The sequence below is a fragment of the Dermacentor silvarum genome, chromosome 1 (genome assembly GCF_013339745.2).
Source record: "Dermacentor silvarum isolate Dsil-2018 chromosome 1, BIME_Dsil_1.4, whole genome shotgun sequence".
Lineage (NCBI taxonomy): Eukaryota > Metazoa > Arthropoda > Arachnida > Ixodida > Ixodidae > Dermacentor > Dermacentor silvarum.
This window is the reverse complement of record NC_051154.1, coordinates 118,264,779-118,284,503: the sequence shown is the minus strand read 5'-3', so window position 1 is coordinate 118,284,503 and position 19,725 is coordinate 118,264,779. Positions and strand designations below refer to the sequence as shown.

Genomic DNA, 19,725 nt, shown 5'->3' with positions numbered 1-19,725 from the left:
AGTGCCATGATTAACTCTACCTTAACAAGGATAGAGTTAATTAGGGCACTTGATCCCACAACCTCTGGTGGGGAGTCGAACCCACGACCTTTGGTGGGAGAAAAAAAGTAATAGGAAGTAACAACGCATTCGGGTGAGAATGTCAAGTAATCTAATGAATGTCTCGTGAGCACGCAGGCTTTCGCCTTCATCCTTTTTAGCGTATGCTAAAGCGACTATCAACTTTTTGAATTGATGAAAGTTTCGTGTTTTAGACTATTAAATTGATAACATCTGTGCAGAATGTGATAGCCAGCATTATGATACTGTGTTAGTGTGTGGCAATAAAAAAAGGCCTATACACTCGACTCCTTTAATTTGATTCTTGTGGAACCACATAATTTGATCGAATTATCTGAAAAATCGAATTAATGAATGACGACAAAATGAACGAATTCAAATTTTTTATTCCTCGAAGTAGTCTGCCATTATCGACAGACTACTTCTATGCAGTATTATAGTAACTATACATGTTGTAATTGACCAGTGGCCCATATACCTCAACACTGTTGTCGGTGCTGAAAAAAATCTCGAAAAGATACATCGCTCAGGGCACAGCGCAAGTCATCATCATTACTGCTGGACAAGTTGCTGCCACCATCATCGTCACCCAGGGAAGCAGTAGCGTCATCTGCTGAATTTCTTGTGCTTTTAAGTTTATAGTAACCCCTGCATGCATAAGTGTGCACAGGTGAGGTTCAGATTAGCCAAAGCAGCATGCTTTCTCGTTGGAACTATTTTCCTTCCATAGCAGTGTATGATTTCTCGTCAGAACTCTCCAGTGTGATAAAAAAGAGGACACCGATCAAGAAAAAATATTTCGTGAAAATTTTTAAAATGTTTCGGCTCCCACATGGGAGCCTTACACCTCCTTGTATGGCTCCCGTGTGGGAGCTGAAACATAGTTTTAATTTTTATACTAAATATTTTTTCTTGGTCGGTGTGCTTTTTTTCATCATGCCTCTTCTCGACCAGACGGGATTGCATCAAACCCTCGATTTCATGACTTCCCAGTGTGTTTAAGGTCAAATTAACTTACGTTGAATTAACAGGAGTCGACTGTTACAGGCTAATTAGTGAAAACGAAAAAAAAGAACATGGGTGTTGAATGTATTAGCACACTCTGTGTCTGAGACAACTTTGCATACAATGTTTATCAAGATGTTGAGCATTTCTCTAGGGGATTTCGGAGTTTACCAAAATTTATTTGGATTGTTGGTCAGTTGAGGTGATGGGCAATTTATCATGAAAGAAAGAGTGCTTCATACACCGAGCAGCATAGATAGGTGCTTTCAGTTACACCGTACTTTTCCTGTTCACAATGGCTTCCTTGAGTCTCGAAAAATCGTCTTGCATAATAATACAAGTTTTTTTCTACCAAATAATGAAAATAAGGTTTAAAACAATATTTCACCTGTCTAAACTGATTTAATGTTGCTCATTAGCATCCTTCTAATGATGAACAGTAATCTGTGGTTGGCAGAAACCCTTGGTAGGTCACAGGACAAAGAACAAAGAGTGCTAACATTAAAACATTGTTATTTTTTTGTTATTTTTTTCCTTTAACACATGGCTATTGACCCAATAATAAGTACGAAGCCTTGCTCCTTCCAGCATGAACAAATTAATTATATCATTCTTTAATGCAATTAGTTCAAAATGTGCCTTAAGTGCGAAGTGCAGCGTGACTTCACGCTGAAAAAAAAAGTGACTTTGTGGCATTCAAAGATGGTGATCACATTGTATCACAAGCCATTGACGTGCAGGTAAGCCAAGTGATGTGGTCTCAGACTGCACCATGCTGCTGAAAGCTCATTTAGTCAAGCTATCTCCCGCACTACCAGATCATTTCTTCCCTTCTTGACATTTCTTTGCATTCCACCCTAGATTAAAGATTTCTCCACTGTAACTTTTCTGGAACATTCTCCCTCACTTTTCTCCCTTCCCCGCGGCTCGTCTTGTCCTGTGTTGAATGCATAATCTATATTCAGTGTAATGGCCATGGTGTTGTCTGCCTCCACTACACCAGTTTAACTGGCACATGCATCACTTGTTTGTGGTGCCGCCTTGGCTATATTTCGTGACAATAATTTAATTTTCCATCCTTTCTGCTCTTTTCATAGGCTGAAAAGATGCCGTGCCACCAGTATCGCTGGTATTGACCACTTGGCACGCATATGACAAGAAAAAGAACATTTTAATTGATTGTTGCAAAACATGGCCCATGATCACCATCTCCAATTGCCAGGATGTTCCTTCACCAAAAACCACTGTGCTTGGTATATTTCTTCAACTGGTCATATTCAAGCATTATTAATTTTTTTCTATGCTGAGAAGAATTGAGGCTTTGCATACCATAATTACCGGTTCAACAGCTGCCCATTAAACTTCTAAGCATAATCTATTTCTAATTAAACTTGTTTAATGCAGAAAGCCTTGGAGGTGCAATCGCAGTCTATACAAATTTTGAGTTAATAAAAATTTGAAAAAATTTCACCGATGATTCTGATAGTCCCTAATGCGAAATTTGAGAGAAGCTGTATACGTGTTTTCATTTCGCTATATATTGGCTGGCGCGGACAATCTATCTCATGCAGCATGTTGCCGACGGAGCGAAGTGTGGTGCGACTCCCTCTATAATTGGGAGATCGCGAGAGGCAGCACATGGGTGACGCATACGGGCACGATTCACAGAAGCCGTTGCAGACTGAGCTCCGCTCATGCAGTGCTTTGTTTCCATACAGACGACGCGCGCTACTCTGGTGCCATCTCGTAGCCATCGTCTCCACAAAGCCTGTCTTGCGCGGCACTACGCTTTTCTTCTCACGCTTTCGCCATGCCCTCCTCCTCCGCCTCATGGTTCCGCTGCACCCTCCTCTTCCGCTTTCCTTCTTGCGCTCTCTTCGCTATCGCCGTCTTTCATTTCCTGCTGCGCTCCGCATTCATCCTTTGCTGTGCTGGTCCACTCGGTTACGAGGGACATTGCCGACGCTCGCCGCAGGAGTTGCCGCCCAAGAGCTGCACTCTAAAATTCCCTGCCCAACGTCTTTGTGTGCTGAATCAAAAGTTTAAGTGGTACCTCTTGAACATGGAGGAGCGTTCATACGTATGAACGCTCCTCAATGCCATTCTAGATGATACAAATTCACGAATCGTGACTGCCCATAGTAATATGGTGAGCAGGTCAAGACACATTTGCATTTTTTTGCCGTTGTAGAGAAGAGGCAAGCTCTGATGTGTAGTCAGCTGGTTTGTTCAGCATTGTCGAGGTGCTTTGCGTCACTCGGCTGTCATAGCACTGATTGGTGTCTTCACAGTGCAGCCTGGCCATCTATAGCTTGCCCCACTAGATAACATTAATTTAAACTTTTGACCAAAATAAATACAATCTTTTCTGGACCTCCCGATATAGAACAAAAAAATTACAAACATAGCACAAACTTTAGTTTGGCTCACATTTCCACCCCCTTTCTTTTAACACCAAATGACAAATACAGGGGGCTCAAATTTTTTGCACGCATCAAGTAATTACTATTGTCTTGTGTTGGGTAATTTCATTTGTGGGTGGAAGTGTTCATTACGGCTTCCATGGCTGTTCAAAAAAAATATACAGATCCAACACACTTGTTGGAATTTATGTGAAGCAAAGCTTTTGTGAAGTAGTTAATAAAATTAGTATAAATTTGTCCATTTCATTCCAGCTTTTTTGGCATAAGGGAAACTGGCGTCATGCATGTGCTCTCGCACACCCATGCTATGCGATGTCACAAATCTTATATTGGCTTGTATTTCTTCATTTGTTGTTATTTATTTTTAATGCACCATCTGCTTCTTGTCCGATCACCCGTTGTGGGTATGTGCCATGGTATGCAAATTATAACCATCATCAACACGCATTGATCTTCTGAAAGAGCTAGTTGGTGTTGGCACAATATGTACCACCCGCTTCTAGGCTAGTCCCCTCTTGTGGACATATGCCATTGTACCAACTGCTTCTTGGCGAACATTGGGGGTTTGTGCCATTGTATGGAAATCATCATCAAAACGCGGGGATCATCTCAAAGAGCACGATATGGCCACTCCCTTCATGGCCAATTCTCCATCGTGGGTATTAGTATGGAAATCATCATCATAATCAAGACATGGCAGCCATCTGAAAGCTAGTTGGTGTTGGCCCGAGAGAACTGTACGTGCAATTGTGGCCTTATGGTTCAAGCACTGGTGTGTCCTGGCGAGTCGAGGTTCGAATACCGCTGCCAGACGCGCTTCTTTTTTTTTTTTAAGAGTGAGGAGGAATCAACTCGGTGAGTGAGAGAGAGAATAAACATCTTTATTATGTGAATGTAGCTTAGGAGAGGTGTCCTTATTCCATAATGCCTGGAGCTTGGGCCACGTCCTGGGCCCTCGCGATCAGCTGTTGCTGGTCCTTGTGAGTGGAGCTGGCCAAGGCTATATCATGTACACTTACAGCAAAAAGCAAAATACTATTTCATGAATTCCTAGGTTGTATGCCTTAGTTTCAGGGGGAGCAACTTGAAATAAATCAAAAGTGGGGTTCTTGTACAATTTATTGAAATTCCCTTTAGTGGCAAACATGGTACATTGAGTGCTCATTTTGTACATCAAAGAAAATAGAAGGATAAACCATGTCATAAATTAAGATAATAATCACTTGATGTGTGCAAAAAATTTCAGCCCCCTGGATTTGTAATTTGATGTTAAAAGAAAGGGGGTGGAAATGTGAGCCACACCGAAGTTTGTGCTATGTAATTTTTTGTTCTGTATCTGAAGCTCCAAACAATATTATATTTATTTTGGTCAGGAGAACTTTAAGTTAATGTTATTTAGAAAAAATTTAGAAAATCTTTCATTTATAATGTGAAAACTGTTTCTGTAATAATTTGGGAAATTGCCGGTAGTTCGAAGACAGCGTCTTGAAGCATAAGGAATATTGGACTTTTTTTCTGACCGAAATATATATATATATATTTTTGTTAAGAAACGAAGCGCGGATTTTCTTTTGCTGCCACAAAAACTATATTATAAATTTTTTTCACGTAATTTAAAAATGTCAATCGGACATGGCTGGCTGATCTTAAATGAAATGTCAATGGGACATGGCTGGGTGATCTTAACTGAAACCAGCTGGCATCATGCTTTGCACATAATCTATGCACTGAGCATTTGCGGAAGCAACACACCTTAATGGAATGAAATTTTTTCCTAAAATTATTTTCTGCAAGCTGCCTAATTTTTGGTAATTTTTCAGTCCTCAATGTGTCCAAAAATTTGGTCACTGATTATGCAGGACCTTTTTAGCCAGAAATAATTCTCACGAATTAGTTTCTGCTTTCTGAACATTTACTTATTTATTTACTATACCCTCAAGCACATAAAGCATTGTAAAGGGTTACACATCAAAAGATGAAAATAGCAGAGCAACGTTTAGCACATATACAGTGCTAGTGGTATCGACAGTTGTGCAGAAAAAAGGAACAATACACCTGGCCTGAGCTAGTAAGAACATAAGATCGAAAAAGAAGGAAAGGGTGTTGAACGGTCGTCCAGAATTGTCACAATAAAAATAGGTGAATAAACACTGATGAGAAAGAGAGGATTCAGTTGTTATATGTGTATTGAGTGAATGATTTTGCAAAAGTGTTATCCTGGATGATGCAAAGTTCAGATGATTGATAGAGCACCATTCAACTTGATGCGGATTCGGCTCCCACCTGTGGCAGGTTCTTTTTCTCCACTTTCATTTCCCTTTACCTTAGTATTTCTACATTTCAATTAAACACAACAATTAATTTCTCCTACGCTTTCTCTGACTTCATTTTCTCTTACTTCGTATGGTTGTAACAAAAACAGCCAAGCCCCTCAAATTATCTTATTCTTTTCTCCCTGCGAGTTTTGTGAGATTATACTGTAGTTAATTACTGCCATATTTATATTTCTAAGTTCCATTCACCAAAGGCTTTTTTTTGAGGCAAATATAATTCCCATGCCCCTGCACCTATGCTCAAGAACTTATAAATTTCAAAATTTCATGTACTTTTCATGTAATTTCCAACCATAATCTCTGTATACTGCCAGTGAAAATTTTAGTAGGTTTTTAGTTTTCAATGGATAGAAATGATGCAAGTATATTTTGCAGCGACTAGTCCATCATGTGCTTGCAAGAAATGTTGAGAAAGTAAGAAAGCTCCTTTGTATGGAACGGATGAATCTGAACCTGGATCTTCGAAACATGGTAAGTGTAGCATATGCGCCAATCCAGAGGGGATGTCTGGATATCCTGACCCTCCTCTAATATAATTTGTATGCGCAGCATACAGCACGTGACAAACTCATGAAGTCCTTCTTCCCAGCTGTTACTGTTCTTTTGCTCTGGAGAGATAAGAAAGGTTTAATGATTATTGAAAAGAACGCACCAGCACATAAAAAACTCGCCGTAAAGTAAAGAAAGCTGACATGGATGACAGATTTGGCTCTGCCCTTCAACCTACAAGGCAAAAAGAAAAGGAGGGGGGAGGCAGACACAACACACCTCACTACTCAGTACGGAGTGTCCCTTGCTGAATGACCACTAGAATGCTTGTAGCTGCCCTTCCGGCATGTCTGTTGATGCCTGCAACGCATGTGAGTGTGCGCTTGGTAAACCTACCAAATCTACCAGTGCATTTTAGTGCAGCTTCCTCGATTTGTATTTTTGACTTTTTAGTTGATCCTCGATGCCCTAGCTTGTCCCTGTAATAAATCAATGCCATGCTTATCTGTGTGTCTGCATTTGTCTCGGATTAACTGGCACCCGCAAACTCATTGGGAGAACTGGCATCACTGTCAGGATCAATGCAAGTTTCTATTAATATTTATGCCACATGTAAGTTGTATTTCCATTAAAAGAAAGTGCACTTCGCATTGCAAGTTAGCCCTCATGCGCTTTATTTGTTTTAAATCCTGTTTGACGTCGAGTATATTAAGTACTGGCTCTTCACTATCAGAGTGCACGCAACCGACCTGCATACTTTAACTTTAAAATATTTTTGTTCCTTTTATATCCAGTCAAAACTGACGTAGAGCTGCATTATTGCTGTCTTTGTATGCCACAGAAAATAAGTTGTGCTGGGGCCTGCACAGAAGTATAAAGCGGCGTGCTTGAATGCGAACACTTGTTTAAAAAAGAAATGAACCCGCAGTGGTTGCATATAGTGGCAGTGGTGTTGGGCTGCCAAGCATGAGATCGGGAGATCGAATCCCAGCCATGGCGGCTGCATTTCGATGGGGGCAAAATGCAAAAACACCCATGTACTTAGATTTATGCGCACGTTAAAGAACCCCAGGTAGTCCAAATTATTCCAGAGTCCCCCACTATAGTGTGCCTCATAATCAGATCGTGGTTTCGACACAAAAACCCCTTAAAAAGAAAAAAGAAATGTGTCGTTGGAAAGCTCACTGGGATGCGAATAAATATAATAATAAGAATAATTATTATTACTGGTCGTAAGCATCCATGCAGTCATCATCAACAATCACCATCTCGAAGTCAGACCACCCACAAATTGAAAAGAACCTGGATCTGTGCCTGGTGTAGCCTGCCATTCATTGTGCAGATACAGAGGCATATCAGTGTGTATACTCTTTCTGGGCTGGGATATAATAAGATATTTAATTGTTGCACCCATTTGTAATGCATTTCACTTATTGCACCAACATGGTTTAGAAATTACTGCCATTTTGTCTTTTATTTAATCTTTTACCTCCCAAATTATTATTTTTTTTAAAATTCTCAAATTACCGATTTTTTTTAGGGCTATGTGGAATCGTCACATTAAGTAAACACAGAATCAGAATCAGAATCAGTTTATTCAATACAAAAAACGGGGTTAATTACATGGTAAGTATATACAGAAGGAGGTCCCGTAGTTAAAAACTGAAATGGGACCTCCTATGCATGATGACAAGAATTATTAATACAAACAAACAATGGCAACATGTAAAGTTTACGATAATACAGGTTTTTTTGAAAGACAAAGCATAAATAAAAAAAAATGCAGCAGTTAATGCATAAGAACAAGGTTGCAGATCACTGAATAATAGGCAGAACTACAAAGGGTGCTTTTCCAAGGCGATGAAAAGAATGCAGGAAATAAATATAGAAACACAGTTAAAGCTTAAAAAAAAAAGAAAGAAAAAACATACTACACTGAAAAATGGGAGTCGGGTAAAGCTAAAAGAAAGCGCTTAAGTTCAGTATGAAACCGGTGAGATTTTAACAATTTTAAAGGAAATGGTAATGTGTTCCAGAGGGATATAGCTGAAAAGTGTAATGACTGCTTGCCGTAGTTGGTGCGAACGCTGGGTAATATAAAGTTCATATTGTCTGCAAATCTAGTATTATTTATATTAATAAGAGACGTCGTTGGTATGATGGTTACTGGAAGATTATTGTTTATGGCCCTAAAAATAAAAATGGCGAGGTTGTATTTAACAAGATCAGTCACATTCAAAATGTTATGAGCATGTAATAACTCACTAGCGTTAATGCTACGAGATGAAAATGTTATTAGACGAATAGCTCGATTTTGAATGACTTGCAATGACATTAGGTGACTGCTATAAGTGTTTCCCCATGATTCAATGTTATAGTTGATATGAGAATGAACGAAAGCATAATACAGTGACATTAGAGTAGAAAATGAGAAATAAGGTCGTGATTTAATTAGAGCGCGTATTCCATATGCCATTTTCTTTTTTACGTTAGCTATGTGAAGATTAAATTTAAGGTGGCGATCGAATTCCACACCTAAATAGGAGCAATTATGAACTGCAGTGATTAGGTGATTGTTGATGGAAATGGATTGACGGTGGTCAGGCGATCTCTGATGCGAGGTGAAGACGACAAAATTGGTCTTATTATGGTTAATCTGCAGCTTATTCTGGTCACACCACGCGGAGATTGACAGAAGATCTTCGTTTAGTTTACTTGTTAGTGTTTTTACACAATTGTTAGAATTAAATATAGTAGTGTCATCAGCGTACAGAATGCACTTCGATGAGGAGAGGCAACTAGGCAGATCATTAATATAAATTAGAAAAAGTAGGGGACCCAATATGGACCCCTGCGGTACACCTATATTAGTAGTAGCTTCTTTAGAGTAGCACCCAGAAATGTTAACGACTTGTTTTCTATCTTGTAAGTAACTGCGGATTAGAAGTAGTGGCGGACCTGTTATTCCAATGGCTTCGAGCTTAGCGCAAAGAATTGCGTGATCAACAGTGTCGAAGGCCTTAGATAGGTCAACAAATATGGAGGCTGCAAATTTACCTTCATCAATTGCTTTTTTAAGGTAATCAGTAAGAGCTATAAGTGCTAGATTAGTTGAAAAACCAGGACGAAAGCCAAATTGATGGGGCGAAAGAATACTAAATTTATTTAAATACTTTGTTAGACGCTTTTCGATAACTTTTTCAATGACCTTATTAAAAAATGGAAGAACACAAATAGGTCTATAATTCTGCATGAGCGTGCGATCACCTTTTTTGAAAACAGGAATGACTCGACCGCGTTTAAGTTCACGTGGGAAGACACCGGTTTTAAATATGAGGTTAATGATAGCAGAGAGAACGTTAGCAATATGTTGTGCAATCATTTTAATATGGTAAGCGTTAATATTATCGAGGCCAGCGCTAGTGGCTTTAAGGGTCCTAATTATTGAAATTACTTCATCAGGCGTAGTTGGAAAAAGGAAAAATGAATGAGGTAGGCGGTTAAATGACATGTTGCAGCATGAAGCGGAATCAGAAGTATTGAAAAAAGCATCACAAAAGGCATTAGCAATATCAAGCGGATTACTGTATTCCCTGTTATTGTGAATGATCCTCGAAATGACGTTCTGGGTGTTACGATTTAAAAAGGTGTTAACAATTTCCCACTTTTTCCTAGTGTTATTACCACATTCTGCAATTTTATGTTCGTTATAATTCCTCTTCGCAATTCTCAGCTGAGCACAAAGTGAGTTGGAAAATTTTTTGTAACGGGCAAGTAGTTTAGTATTAAAAGGTTGTTTTTTAGTTTTTTTGTACAAATTTTCACGAGACCGCATTGCTTTCAGAAGGCTATCTGTAAGCCATGGGTTTTGCGGTGATGCTACCTTTTTTCTGCATTTTTGTTTATGGGAATGGGAGTTGAAAAGCAATAAAAGTGTCGACAGAAACTGTGAAAAAGCTGTTTGGGGGTCATTAGTTGATACAACGTCCGACCAGTTAGTTTTAGTTAGACTAGTAAGGAAGATTTCTTTGTCAAGTACAATTCTGTAATATGAAGTGTTACCGATGGTTGAGCGATTGCGAAAGCGTAGAACGATGGGGTAGTGATCGGTAAAGTCGGTGTTAACGATGCCTGCTTCCGGTGGGTCTGTTAAGTTCGATAATGCGTGATCAATCAAGGTGCCATCGACATTGTTAGGACAGCGAGTAGGGAGAGTAATTAAACATTCATACCCAAAACTATGAAAGTTGCTTGAATATTTAGAAGAATTAGATGAAGTGCTATCCAAGAGGTTAATGTTTATATCGCCCATGATTAGGCCGTTGCAGTTAGCGCACGATATCTTTTCCATGGTTCGATCGAGAGCACTACAGAAATCAGTAACTAAAGAAGAGGGTGAGCGATAAATGCAGCCAAACACTAAGTTCCTGTTGTCTATACCGAAGACGGGTGAGTCAAATTCCACAAATACTGATTCACAGTTAGTAATATTTAACTCCAAGTCATGCCGGCGTTTGTATGGAATATTAGATGAGACAAATATAGCTGCACCTCCGTGGTTACTCGTCTCTCTGTGAGAATACTCAGAAACGTACGAGCTAAAACAGAATAGGTCCCTGTCATCATGACTTAGCCAGGTTTCAGACACACATATTATTGAAAAGCTGTTGGTAAGTGTTGAAAAAAGGTTCTGATAATCATCGAAATGCTTTCGGAGACTTCTAGCATTGAAGTGAATGATTGAGTGGTACTCACGCGACATGAACTTATTCAGTGCAGATGTTGATAGGTAAGAATCCATGGTGGATGGTAATGACATTTAAGGGTCCCAATAGAGAGAGTTAGTTGAAAACAGATAGGTCAGACTCTTCAGCAATGCGACAAACGCGGCTCTCATTTGTCTTTCTAGCCTTAATCTGACAATTATCCGTCCACAAGTGCTTCCAGTTGTTCGCCTTTTTCAGCGCCAGTGCTTTGGAAAATAGTGCCTTATTTTGGGGTGTCAAGTGGTCATTAACAAATATAGGGAAGTTACTGTCGTATCTGCCGATGTCACTCAGGCAAAGCCTTGCCTTTCGTGCCTTGCTGATGAAATCATTCTTTTTTGTTCGAGAACAGAATCTTGCAATTAAGTTCTTCTTTGCCTTATCTTTAGTAGACACTCTATGGACAACATCGAGATCAGTGGAAGTAACGGGACATCCAATTTTTCTGCCAATTGTCTCCAATACAGCAACGCAGTCCTCGCCCTGAGTACAGGGGATTCCCCTGATCTCGATGTTGTTAATGCGAGAGTACTGATCGAGTTCGGACACCCTGCGGGAAAGTGAGCAGTTTTCAGTTTTCAGGGCTTTGTTTTCTGCCACAAGTGAGGCTTTTTCACTGTGCAGCTTCTCAACCAGATCATTCAAAAATTTTAGACTGGACTCAAGACTGTCCACGTGCTTCTTTAGCTCCAGCACGTCAACCCCACTAGTCTTCATTTGCACGACAATCTTGTCAACAATGCGATCAGTCATACGATCAGTCTCATTAAGAAGCCTTGATTCCAGTTCGTCAATTCTTTTAGCGAGCTCAGCACAGGAGGGCATATCTAACAACACTCAGATATATAAAAACACTAGAAACTCAATACCAGGATACAAGTAGCGAGAAAAAAAAAACAGTTAATGGCAGCAGCGGCAGTAACAGGATAACAAGGAAAACGACAGATGCTGTCGCAACCAACCTGTACGAGCAGAAAGGAGTGCGTGAGTCGTGCGCGAGCACTGCTGCCGCTGCTGCCAAGAATGGTCGATCGTAGGTGCAGGCGGCCTTTAAGTAGTGATGCCGGGACAAGCCAGCACCACCTGGTGGTATTCTATGAAGATCTTGCTTGACGAGATAGCCTGCTGGATGACACGTGCGGTTGATCCAGCAGAAGCGCCAACTTCTGGTGGTCTTCGGTGAAGATCTTGCTTGACAAGATACCCTGTACGAGCAGAAAGGAGTGCGTGAGTCGTGCGCGAGCACTGCTGCCGCTGCTGCCAAGAATGGTCGATCGTAGGTGCAGGCGGCCTTTACGTAGTGATGCCGGGACAAGCCAGCACCACCTGGTGGTATTCTATGAAGATCTTGCTTGACGAGATAGCCTGCTGGATGACACGTGCGGTTGATCCAGCAGAAGCGCCAACTTCTGGTGGTCTTCGGTGAAGATCTTGCTTGACAAGATACCAATAGATGCATTTAAAACAATATTTTTTACTGAAGAACACACACAAAAGGAAATATTTAAGTATAGGTAAAGTTGACTTCTCGGCACAATGATGACACCATTTTTGTCGTCAGTAATGTTAAAAATGTTTTTAACAACTTTTTAATGGTATTGTATTGCCATCTGTGCATAAAAGAGAAAACTAGACCCATTGAGTTGCTCAGATGATCTTTGTTAAGAGAAATTGAGACTTTTTGTCATGGACGACCCCAGCTCGTCCACGGTAGAGAGCGTGCAAAATGTGTGGACGTGCTGAGCTCGTCTACGGGAGGTAAAGGATTAATGTAGATGGGCTTCGTTTTTTATTTTTTGTTAGACAGCAATTGGGGACCTGTGCCTTTGTGGCCAATGTCCAGGGTGTATCATGATGTAGGCTAGCTTCCTGCACTGCTGTTTTGCACCGTACCCGCCGGGGTGGCTCAGTCAGCTTAGGTGTTGCGCTGCTGAGCACGAGATCGCGGGATCGAATCCCGGCCGCGGCGGCCGCATTTCGATAGAGGCGAAATGCAAAAACACCCGTGTACTTGCGTTGTAGTGCACGTTAAAGAACCCCAGGTGGTCAAAATTATTCCGGAGCCCTCCACTACGGCGTGCCTCATAATCAGAACTGGTTTTGGCACGTAAAACCCCAGAAAGAAGAAGAAGAAGAAGATGCTGTTTTGCACCAGACATGTGATGACCACTACAGCGAGTGGCTGTGAAAAGTGCATGATTCCAGGGCACTGACTTGCTTGGCAGCTGGTGGCAAGAAGTGGAGGGCACAACACAGAAAAGTTACTTCTGTGTACTGTTGTGGCTATAGATGTTGCAACAAATGCATGAACACTACTGTTAAGCTACCAAAGGTTGATATTGCTTTATTATCATTGTAATATCATACAAGCCTAATAGGAGACAGTGCTGTATTAGAGGCGGCCATTTCACACTTTTCCAGTGAGCCGCATTGCTTACTGTAGACACGGAAATAGTACATGTTAGGTGCATCAAGTAAATATCTCTAGGATCATTTCTCCCTGCTCACAACAGCGACATCAGCGAAATATTATCCCATCGAAATTTTCTTGAGCCTTTGAACTTCTTTTTTTCTTTTGACAGTCAGCAAAGTCAACTCTTGAACATTTCAGGATTTATAACTGATGCAGCATCAATTTTAGTGACTTACATTGACTACCATCATTGTATTCATTTTATCCACTTGTGGTCATTGTCATAAAATTTGAACAGTTTGTTGCTCTCGTGAAAGCTTTACCAAGCGGATTATGCAATTATTGATCTCAATAGTCAGCCATTGAGTCTGATGATAGCAGCCAATCTTAGTGAATGTTTGCAACATATTCATATATACCCTTATGACACAACAAATGTTACTTGAAAGCTTTAGCACTATTTGGTCTCACTCACAAATAAATTCTTTGTGGACTATTTTTCATTTAGCTTCAGTCTCTATGTCGGTCCGACTATTAAGCACCTGAAAGTTTTCACAACTTCACAGCAGCACACATTGCACTGCCATGAAGCCTAAATTCCAGAACTTGTCACTCATGTTAACTCGGTGCACATGCGCTGCCTAACGCAGTGTTGCACGTAGGTCCTCCATTTAATGTTTCCTTTAATTCCAAACTTCATTTTTTATTTTTCAAACAAATTTTTAGGCTCCTTTGAGTTCAAATTATTGAGATTCGACTGTATTATTGTTATTTTGTCATTTCACAGAATTACTGATTCAGTGACTTCCTATTGGGACCAACTGACTCATAGAGCCCCATCAAAACCAGTTAGCATTTAGTTCCAATTTCAATGCATATTCAAACACAAGTACACATATCCTTAGGGCCCATTCACACTTGCGACTAGGCGAAGTCGCGCGACCAAGTTAGTCGCAAAGCGACCAGTCGCAAGTAGTCGCAAATGGTCGCTTTTCTCGAAATGCGACCGTTTCAGGCCAGTCGCTCACTGCTCGATTTTTCAGTCGCGCGACTGCTGAACAGAACAGCTGAACAGCTGAACAGTCACAGAACAGCTGAACCAATCAGATGCGAAGTAACAGGACGTCCATATACGCTGACGCTTATTTTACGCGGCGATGACATTGCAAGCAGACGTGAACGGCATATCGCGAGACATTTCGGTTTAGCGACTTGTCGGTCGCATTTGTAAGTGTGAATGTCGTTTGTCTTGAGTAGTTTTCTGGTCGCCAGTCGCAATCGGTCGCGCGACCTCGCCTAGTCGCAAGTGTGAATGGGCCCTTAGTCTGCTACTACCACTTGCAAGGCCAGGAAGCCTTATCTATAACATACTTCTAATTGACAGTAGGTCTATGTATTTCTGTTAGCCTATAGCCACCACTATTAAATTGTGTATGAGCAAATAGAAATTACTTATAGATTAATAAGTACTAAATGCAAATTCCTAATGGACTGACAAGAATTCAATAAACAATTTTACAAACAAAGATACTCTTATCAGACTAATAATGAGCTTATACATCAAATACAACTATTAGGCTAATACAAATCCATATTGAGATTTTTGCAAGGGTGTGCTCACATATTTGGGTTAAGTCTAACAGCATCAGCACACACTTTTTTTTTTTCTGGAATACTGGAACGCAATGCGCGTTGCACTTGCAGAGCGACCACGGTGCCCCAATTCTCTACTATGCCATTGCTAACAAGGATACGGACATTGTGAGGCTTCTTGTGTCAGCAGGCTGCCACATCTTTACACTTATGCGTGATGTGGACAATGTAAGTGATAGTATATCTTGATATTGCAACTTCACAAGCCTAACTTTCACATGTTTCCCTCCATGAGCAGCAAGAGATTCCTGTTCTTTTCTCTGCTCTTGCCATGGATATGAGCCCCGAAATGGCCAATGCATTGTTGCCAAAAGACTTCCCAAGTCAGCGAGCAGTCATCAGAAGACTTTTGTACAAAGTGAGGACCCTGTAATTATACGTGAAGTTTTAAGTGTTGATGCGCTAAAATATGTTCGTCGCTCATAAATTTACAGAGCAGGACAATTTTGGAAGTCGCTCTTGAGAAAAGAATACCTCCAGCGACATTTGAAATTCTTATATATCGTGGCGGTGCTGAGCTGCTGGCTGGAAGAAACCAGGTAACAATACAATCACATCTTCTGGTAATTTTGTAATTTCTGGACAGAGAGTAACCAAACGTCCCAGTATTTGTGCCATATAGGGCTCAGTTTTTTGTTTTAATCTAGGATAACAAAACAGTGAGAGACATTGCTCAGCATGCTGAACAACAAGAATATGTTGAAGCAGTTGATAAGGTAAGTTCTTAAGTTATCGTCACATGTCATTATTAAAATGTCAACTTGATTTTTTTGTGTGGCTGTTTTGAAATATTCAGGTTGTGAGGGAGTGGGTAAAAGATGCCACAAGCTACCCTGATCAGCGGCAACTACTAGTCTTATGTGGGTATGACCACATTACAGAGCTTTTTCCAAGAGTAAGAATCCTGAAAATTATAGCATTAGTTAATCAGATAACTTTTGGCCACTTAAGTTTTCTTCCTTTTTTTATTATTTCTGCTAAACAGGACTCAATGCAGTTGGCACCTGATACTGTCAAGTACCTGGAAGGTGTTGCGGATTACCAGGTGTGGTATATATTGTAGTAGTTACAAGCACAAGACGGAGTGCAGAGTGACATGTCTCCCTAGAAAAAAAATGTTGTAAAGCAACATTAAAGAGTAACACTAAATTAGTTTATATGTACTGGCAAAGTATTCTCTCAATACTCTTATTTACTAAAGTAGAATACTGTGCTAGTTAGTATTTTGGAGTAGCGCATCAAAATTCAGGGGAAAAAAAGAAAGTGCAGGACCAAGAAAAAGTGTTGATGCTCATATTTACATTCATTTGACGAAAAAGGGTTGACTGCTGATGGAGGAACTGAAAACTAAAATTCCCCCTTTCTCTTTCTTTTTGAACTTTTGCTGAGACCTGGGCACTGGTATGTTAGTGTGACATCATGAATTTCAAAGTACTTTCATGTGGTTTGGCCATCATGTTGCACGAAAAGTTACCAAAACTTTATAGGTTGAGCCATCTGGAATGCAGTGTTGTCCTTCTCTACAATAATTAACTAGGCTCGAGTAAACACTGTCAAAAAGCAAGGTTACCTTGCTTTACGATTATGCTTTGCTGTTATGTTACAGCAAGCTGCTTTACCTTGCAATGATGCTTTGCTATTATAAAAACATGATTTGCTGATACAGCTTAAACATGCCTCTTTAAAGAATAGATCATTTCTCTCTTGTGATGTTACTCATGAAAGGCCTGGCATCACCTTTGGATAACAAAAATTTACAGCTAGGTCTGATCACATTTTGGTTGAGCATTCTGTGGAGCACCACAGTTTTAAAACCAACTACACACCCCTCTTTCTGTCGTCTATTAAATTTAGCATCTTCTACATGTAACCTTGGATGTTCCATCACACCGAGGTACCTTCCATCGCCTTCCTTGTGGAATAGGGAATTAAACAATAATGTCAGAGTATATATCCTTGGGTTAAAGTGAGGCATGTGAGGTTTCCAGTTGGGCGACTTTCGGCTGGCGTAGTGAGTTATTCGCTCATGTAACCAATCACTGGTTGATCCTTGAAACTGGAATGTGTTTGCTAGTTTCCCACTCTCCACAGGATGAAGGTATTAAAAACTACATAATGAAAAGCTCTGTGGAGGTATTGGAGAGCTTCAGTATTGCAACAAATGTAGTCACTTTCAAGAGCATTCAGGGCCATCAACTCTAAAAGCTGGGAGGACAGTAAATTGTTCCTTATTTCTTAGTTCTTATTGCGATTGGAATTATATGGATACTCCAGGTGAACTTTTGCCATCGGCGTTGCCGTAATGTTCCGTATATATTATGTATATGTAAGTTATATGTTTATCTATGCCATGTACGCATGATAGATGCTATACTGCTCAACCACCAATGTTGCTCAGACCAAGTCTTAGGTTCATGACTGAATTATTCCTCATGAGTTTTTAGAATTCCAGCATGCAAACAAAATGTTGTAAAACATTTCTTTCGCAGAGCATGCCTTTTATCTTAAATCTTCTCAGACTATTAAAAAGTGCATAACACTATTAATGCTCACAGTCTGAAAGTAATGTAACTTCACTGGTGCCACTCGTTACGGGCAGTGTAGTGGCGTGTGCAATGCCATTACAGGCCTTACATGATGTGTTAACACTTATTAGGGAGCCAGAAGTTTTGGCCCACCCGCATATGTCGCATCCACAATAGTTGTACCTGCATATAGTTAATCACTGTCAAAAAAGGCCATTGGGATTTCCAATTGGTTTTTTTAACATAGTCGGACCCTATTAATTGGTCTCTCAAATGAGTTCGTTAGGACTGATATGAAAAAAACAAGAACAACCATAGATGGGTATTAACCTTGATACAACACAGATATACTTGAAATTCCTTTCGAGAGGCTCACTCATACATGAGCTCACTGTGGCAATTCTCTTCAATGACATACCAACCATTTACCACTTCACTATGAGATACATGACAAGTACTTTATAGGTTGTTTCAGCGAACACTTTCAAAAATTTTTAAAGGTTGCCTGTGGCAGATAGCATAGTTCTAGTTCATAAGCTGGTCTACTCGAAGAGGTGGACATTACTTGCAAAAAAAAATTGAAATGCATAGTCGATTAATTAACAAAAATTCACTTATTAACTTTGTAACTAATTACGGCCCATATTGCAATTGAAAAATTCTAGCCGTGGCGTTTGCAAAGCTGATCCACTTGGAACGAATTCTCAGGATGATACCAGTTTCGAGATATTAATTCCAGAACTTTGAGGAGAAATGCATTGGCATTCCAGTTACTTTTTAACAAAACATAGTTTTATGCATTGAAGCATAAAAGCAGGGGCGGATCCAGGTTTTTTTCTGAGGGGGGGGGGGGGGGTTGTCAGCTTCTGTCAATGATGATGAGGATAGTAGCCTTTCTTATTTACCGAAATTCACCGTTTCTGTTCATGATAAACCCGCCTCTTATACGGCTAGTGCAACACAGGTAGCAAAGACAGGTATCGGTTTCTCCAAACTTACATGAAAACGACGTTGCCCAACACAGCCATGTGCTTGGCGGCTGTACCTTATAATTTATCTAAATCTCTAAGTTTAGTTGGTTCATGTTCCTGAGTCTTAGACTCGGGAACATGAATGAAAATAAATGGGCGGCTAAAGTGCACAAGTATCTGTACTGGAAAAGCGTGGACACAGAATGGAGGAAGAGGTCAAGGAAGATGGCAACCAAATACAGGGTAATTGAAACTGTAAATAAACAACCAGGAGTCATCAGAAAGAGAGAGAAACAGAGACAGTTAATTGGATGTTTATTGGAGAAGAAAGAAATTAGAAGGGAAAATCTGTACGATAACACAATGGGAAGTGTCGTGTATTTGAGGCTCGAGCAGTTGCCTAAGGACAAAAACATACCGGGTCAAATATTCGAAACTAGATTAGGCATGTGGATGCTGCAGCCAAAACCACTCGGCACATCCTAATAGAATGCGAAGGAATGCGAATGGAATGCGAACCCAGTGAAAACCATAGGTAACGTACACCTTCCTGAAGCGCTTGGGTTTTAAGTGGACGGAACCGTAAACCGGTCAGCAGTCGCGATAAGCAAGAGATGTTTAGAGTACTGCTGGAAAAAAATCTGAGAAATTGATGCGACCGGATCTCTTGCAGTTATAGGTAGCGGTACAAGGTAGATCTTGAAGGGGAAAAAAAAAAGATTAAGGATATTTATACAAAAATGCTAGATAAAAGAATCACCAGTCGTTCCCCTGTCGAGAAAATGGGGGTAAGCGAAGCTTTTGACAAGACGACACTGTCGCAGGCATTCCACTGTGTTTGTCCTAAACTCAGTATCAGCGGCTCTTCGCTGAAGTTTGGCTTCAACATAGTGCTCCTGCAACTCAGGGTCCACGGCTCTTCGCTGACGTTTCGCCTGGGCTTCGGGAGCCCTCATGCTAGAACCGGATGACAAGCTTCGCTTACCCCCATTTTCTTGACAAGGGAAGGGCAGGTGATTTTGTCTCTTTGGGTCCCACGTGTGACAAGGGTAGTTTAAGGGCGCGTTACAGGTACCCAAGCCCATAG

At 40.5% G+C, this 19,725-nt stretch overlaps 2 protein-coding genes across 14 annotated transcripts in view; one reads left to right on the top strand and one right to left on the bottom strand.

Annotated features, from left to right (window-relative positions):
* The window catches only part of LOC119435899 (nicotinamidase-like), a 324,581-nt gene that overhangs the window by 121,790 nt on the left and 183,066 nt on the right, over positions 1-19,725 (bottom strand). The gene's annotated exons all lie outside the window — the stretch shown is intronic.
* LOC119435830 (uncharacterized) overlaps positions 1-19,725 on the top strand; it is a 131,023-nt gene that overhangs the window by 97,985 nt on the left and 13,313 nt on the right. For 9 of the 12 annotated variants that reach the window (XM_049672880.1, XM_049672872.1, XM_049672869.1 and 6 more), the window contains 7 exons: positions 6,197-6,292; positions 15,194-15,310; positions 15,381-15,500; positions 15,577-15,681; positions 15,790-15,858; positions 15,939-16,037; positions 16,128-16,187. In XM_049672880.1, coding sequence (XP_049528837.1) covers positions 6,197-6,292; positions 15,194-15,310; positions 15,381-15,500; positions 15,577-15,681; positions 15,790-15,858; positions 15,939-16,037; positions 16,128-16,187 — 666 coding nt within the window. The remainder of the gene's footprint in view (positions 1-6,196; positions 6,293-15,193; positions 15,311-15,380; positions 15,501-15,576; positions 15,682-15,789; positions 15,859-15,938; positions 16,038-16,127; positions 16,188-19,725) is intronic. The other 3 variants (XM_049672866.1, XM_049672859.1, XM_049672862.1) reach the window with 2 other exon arrangements.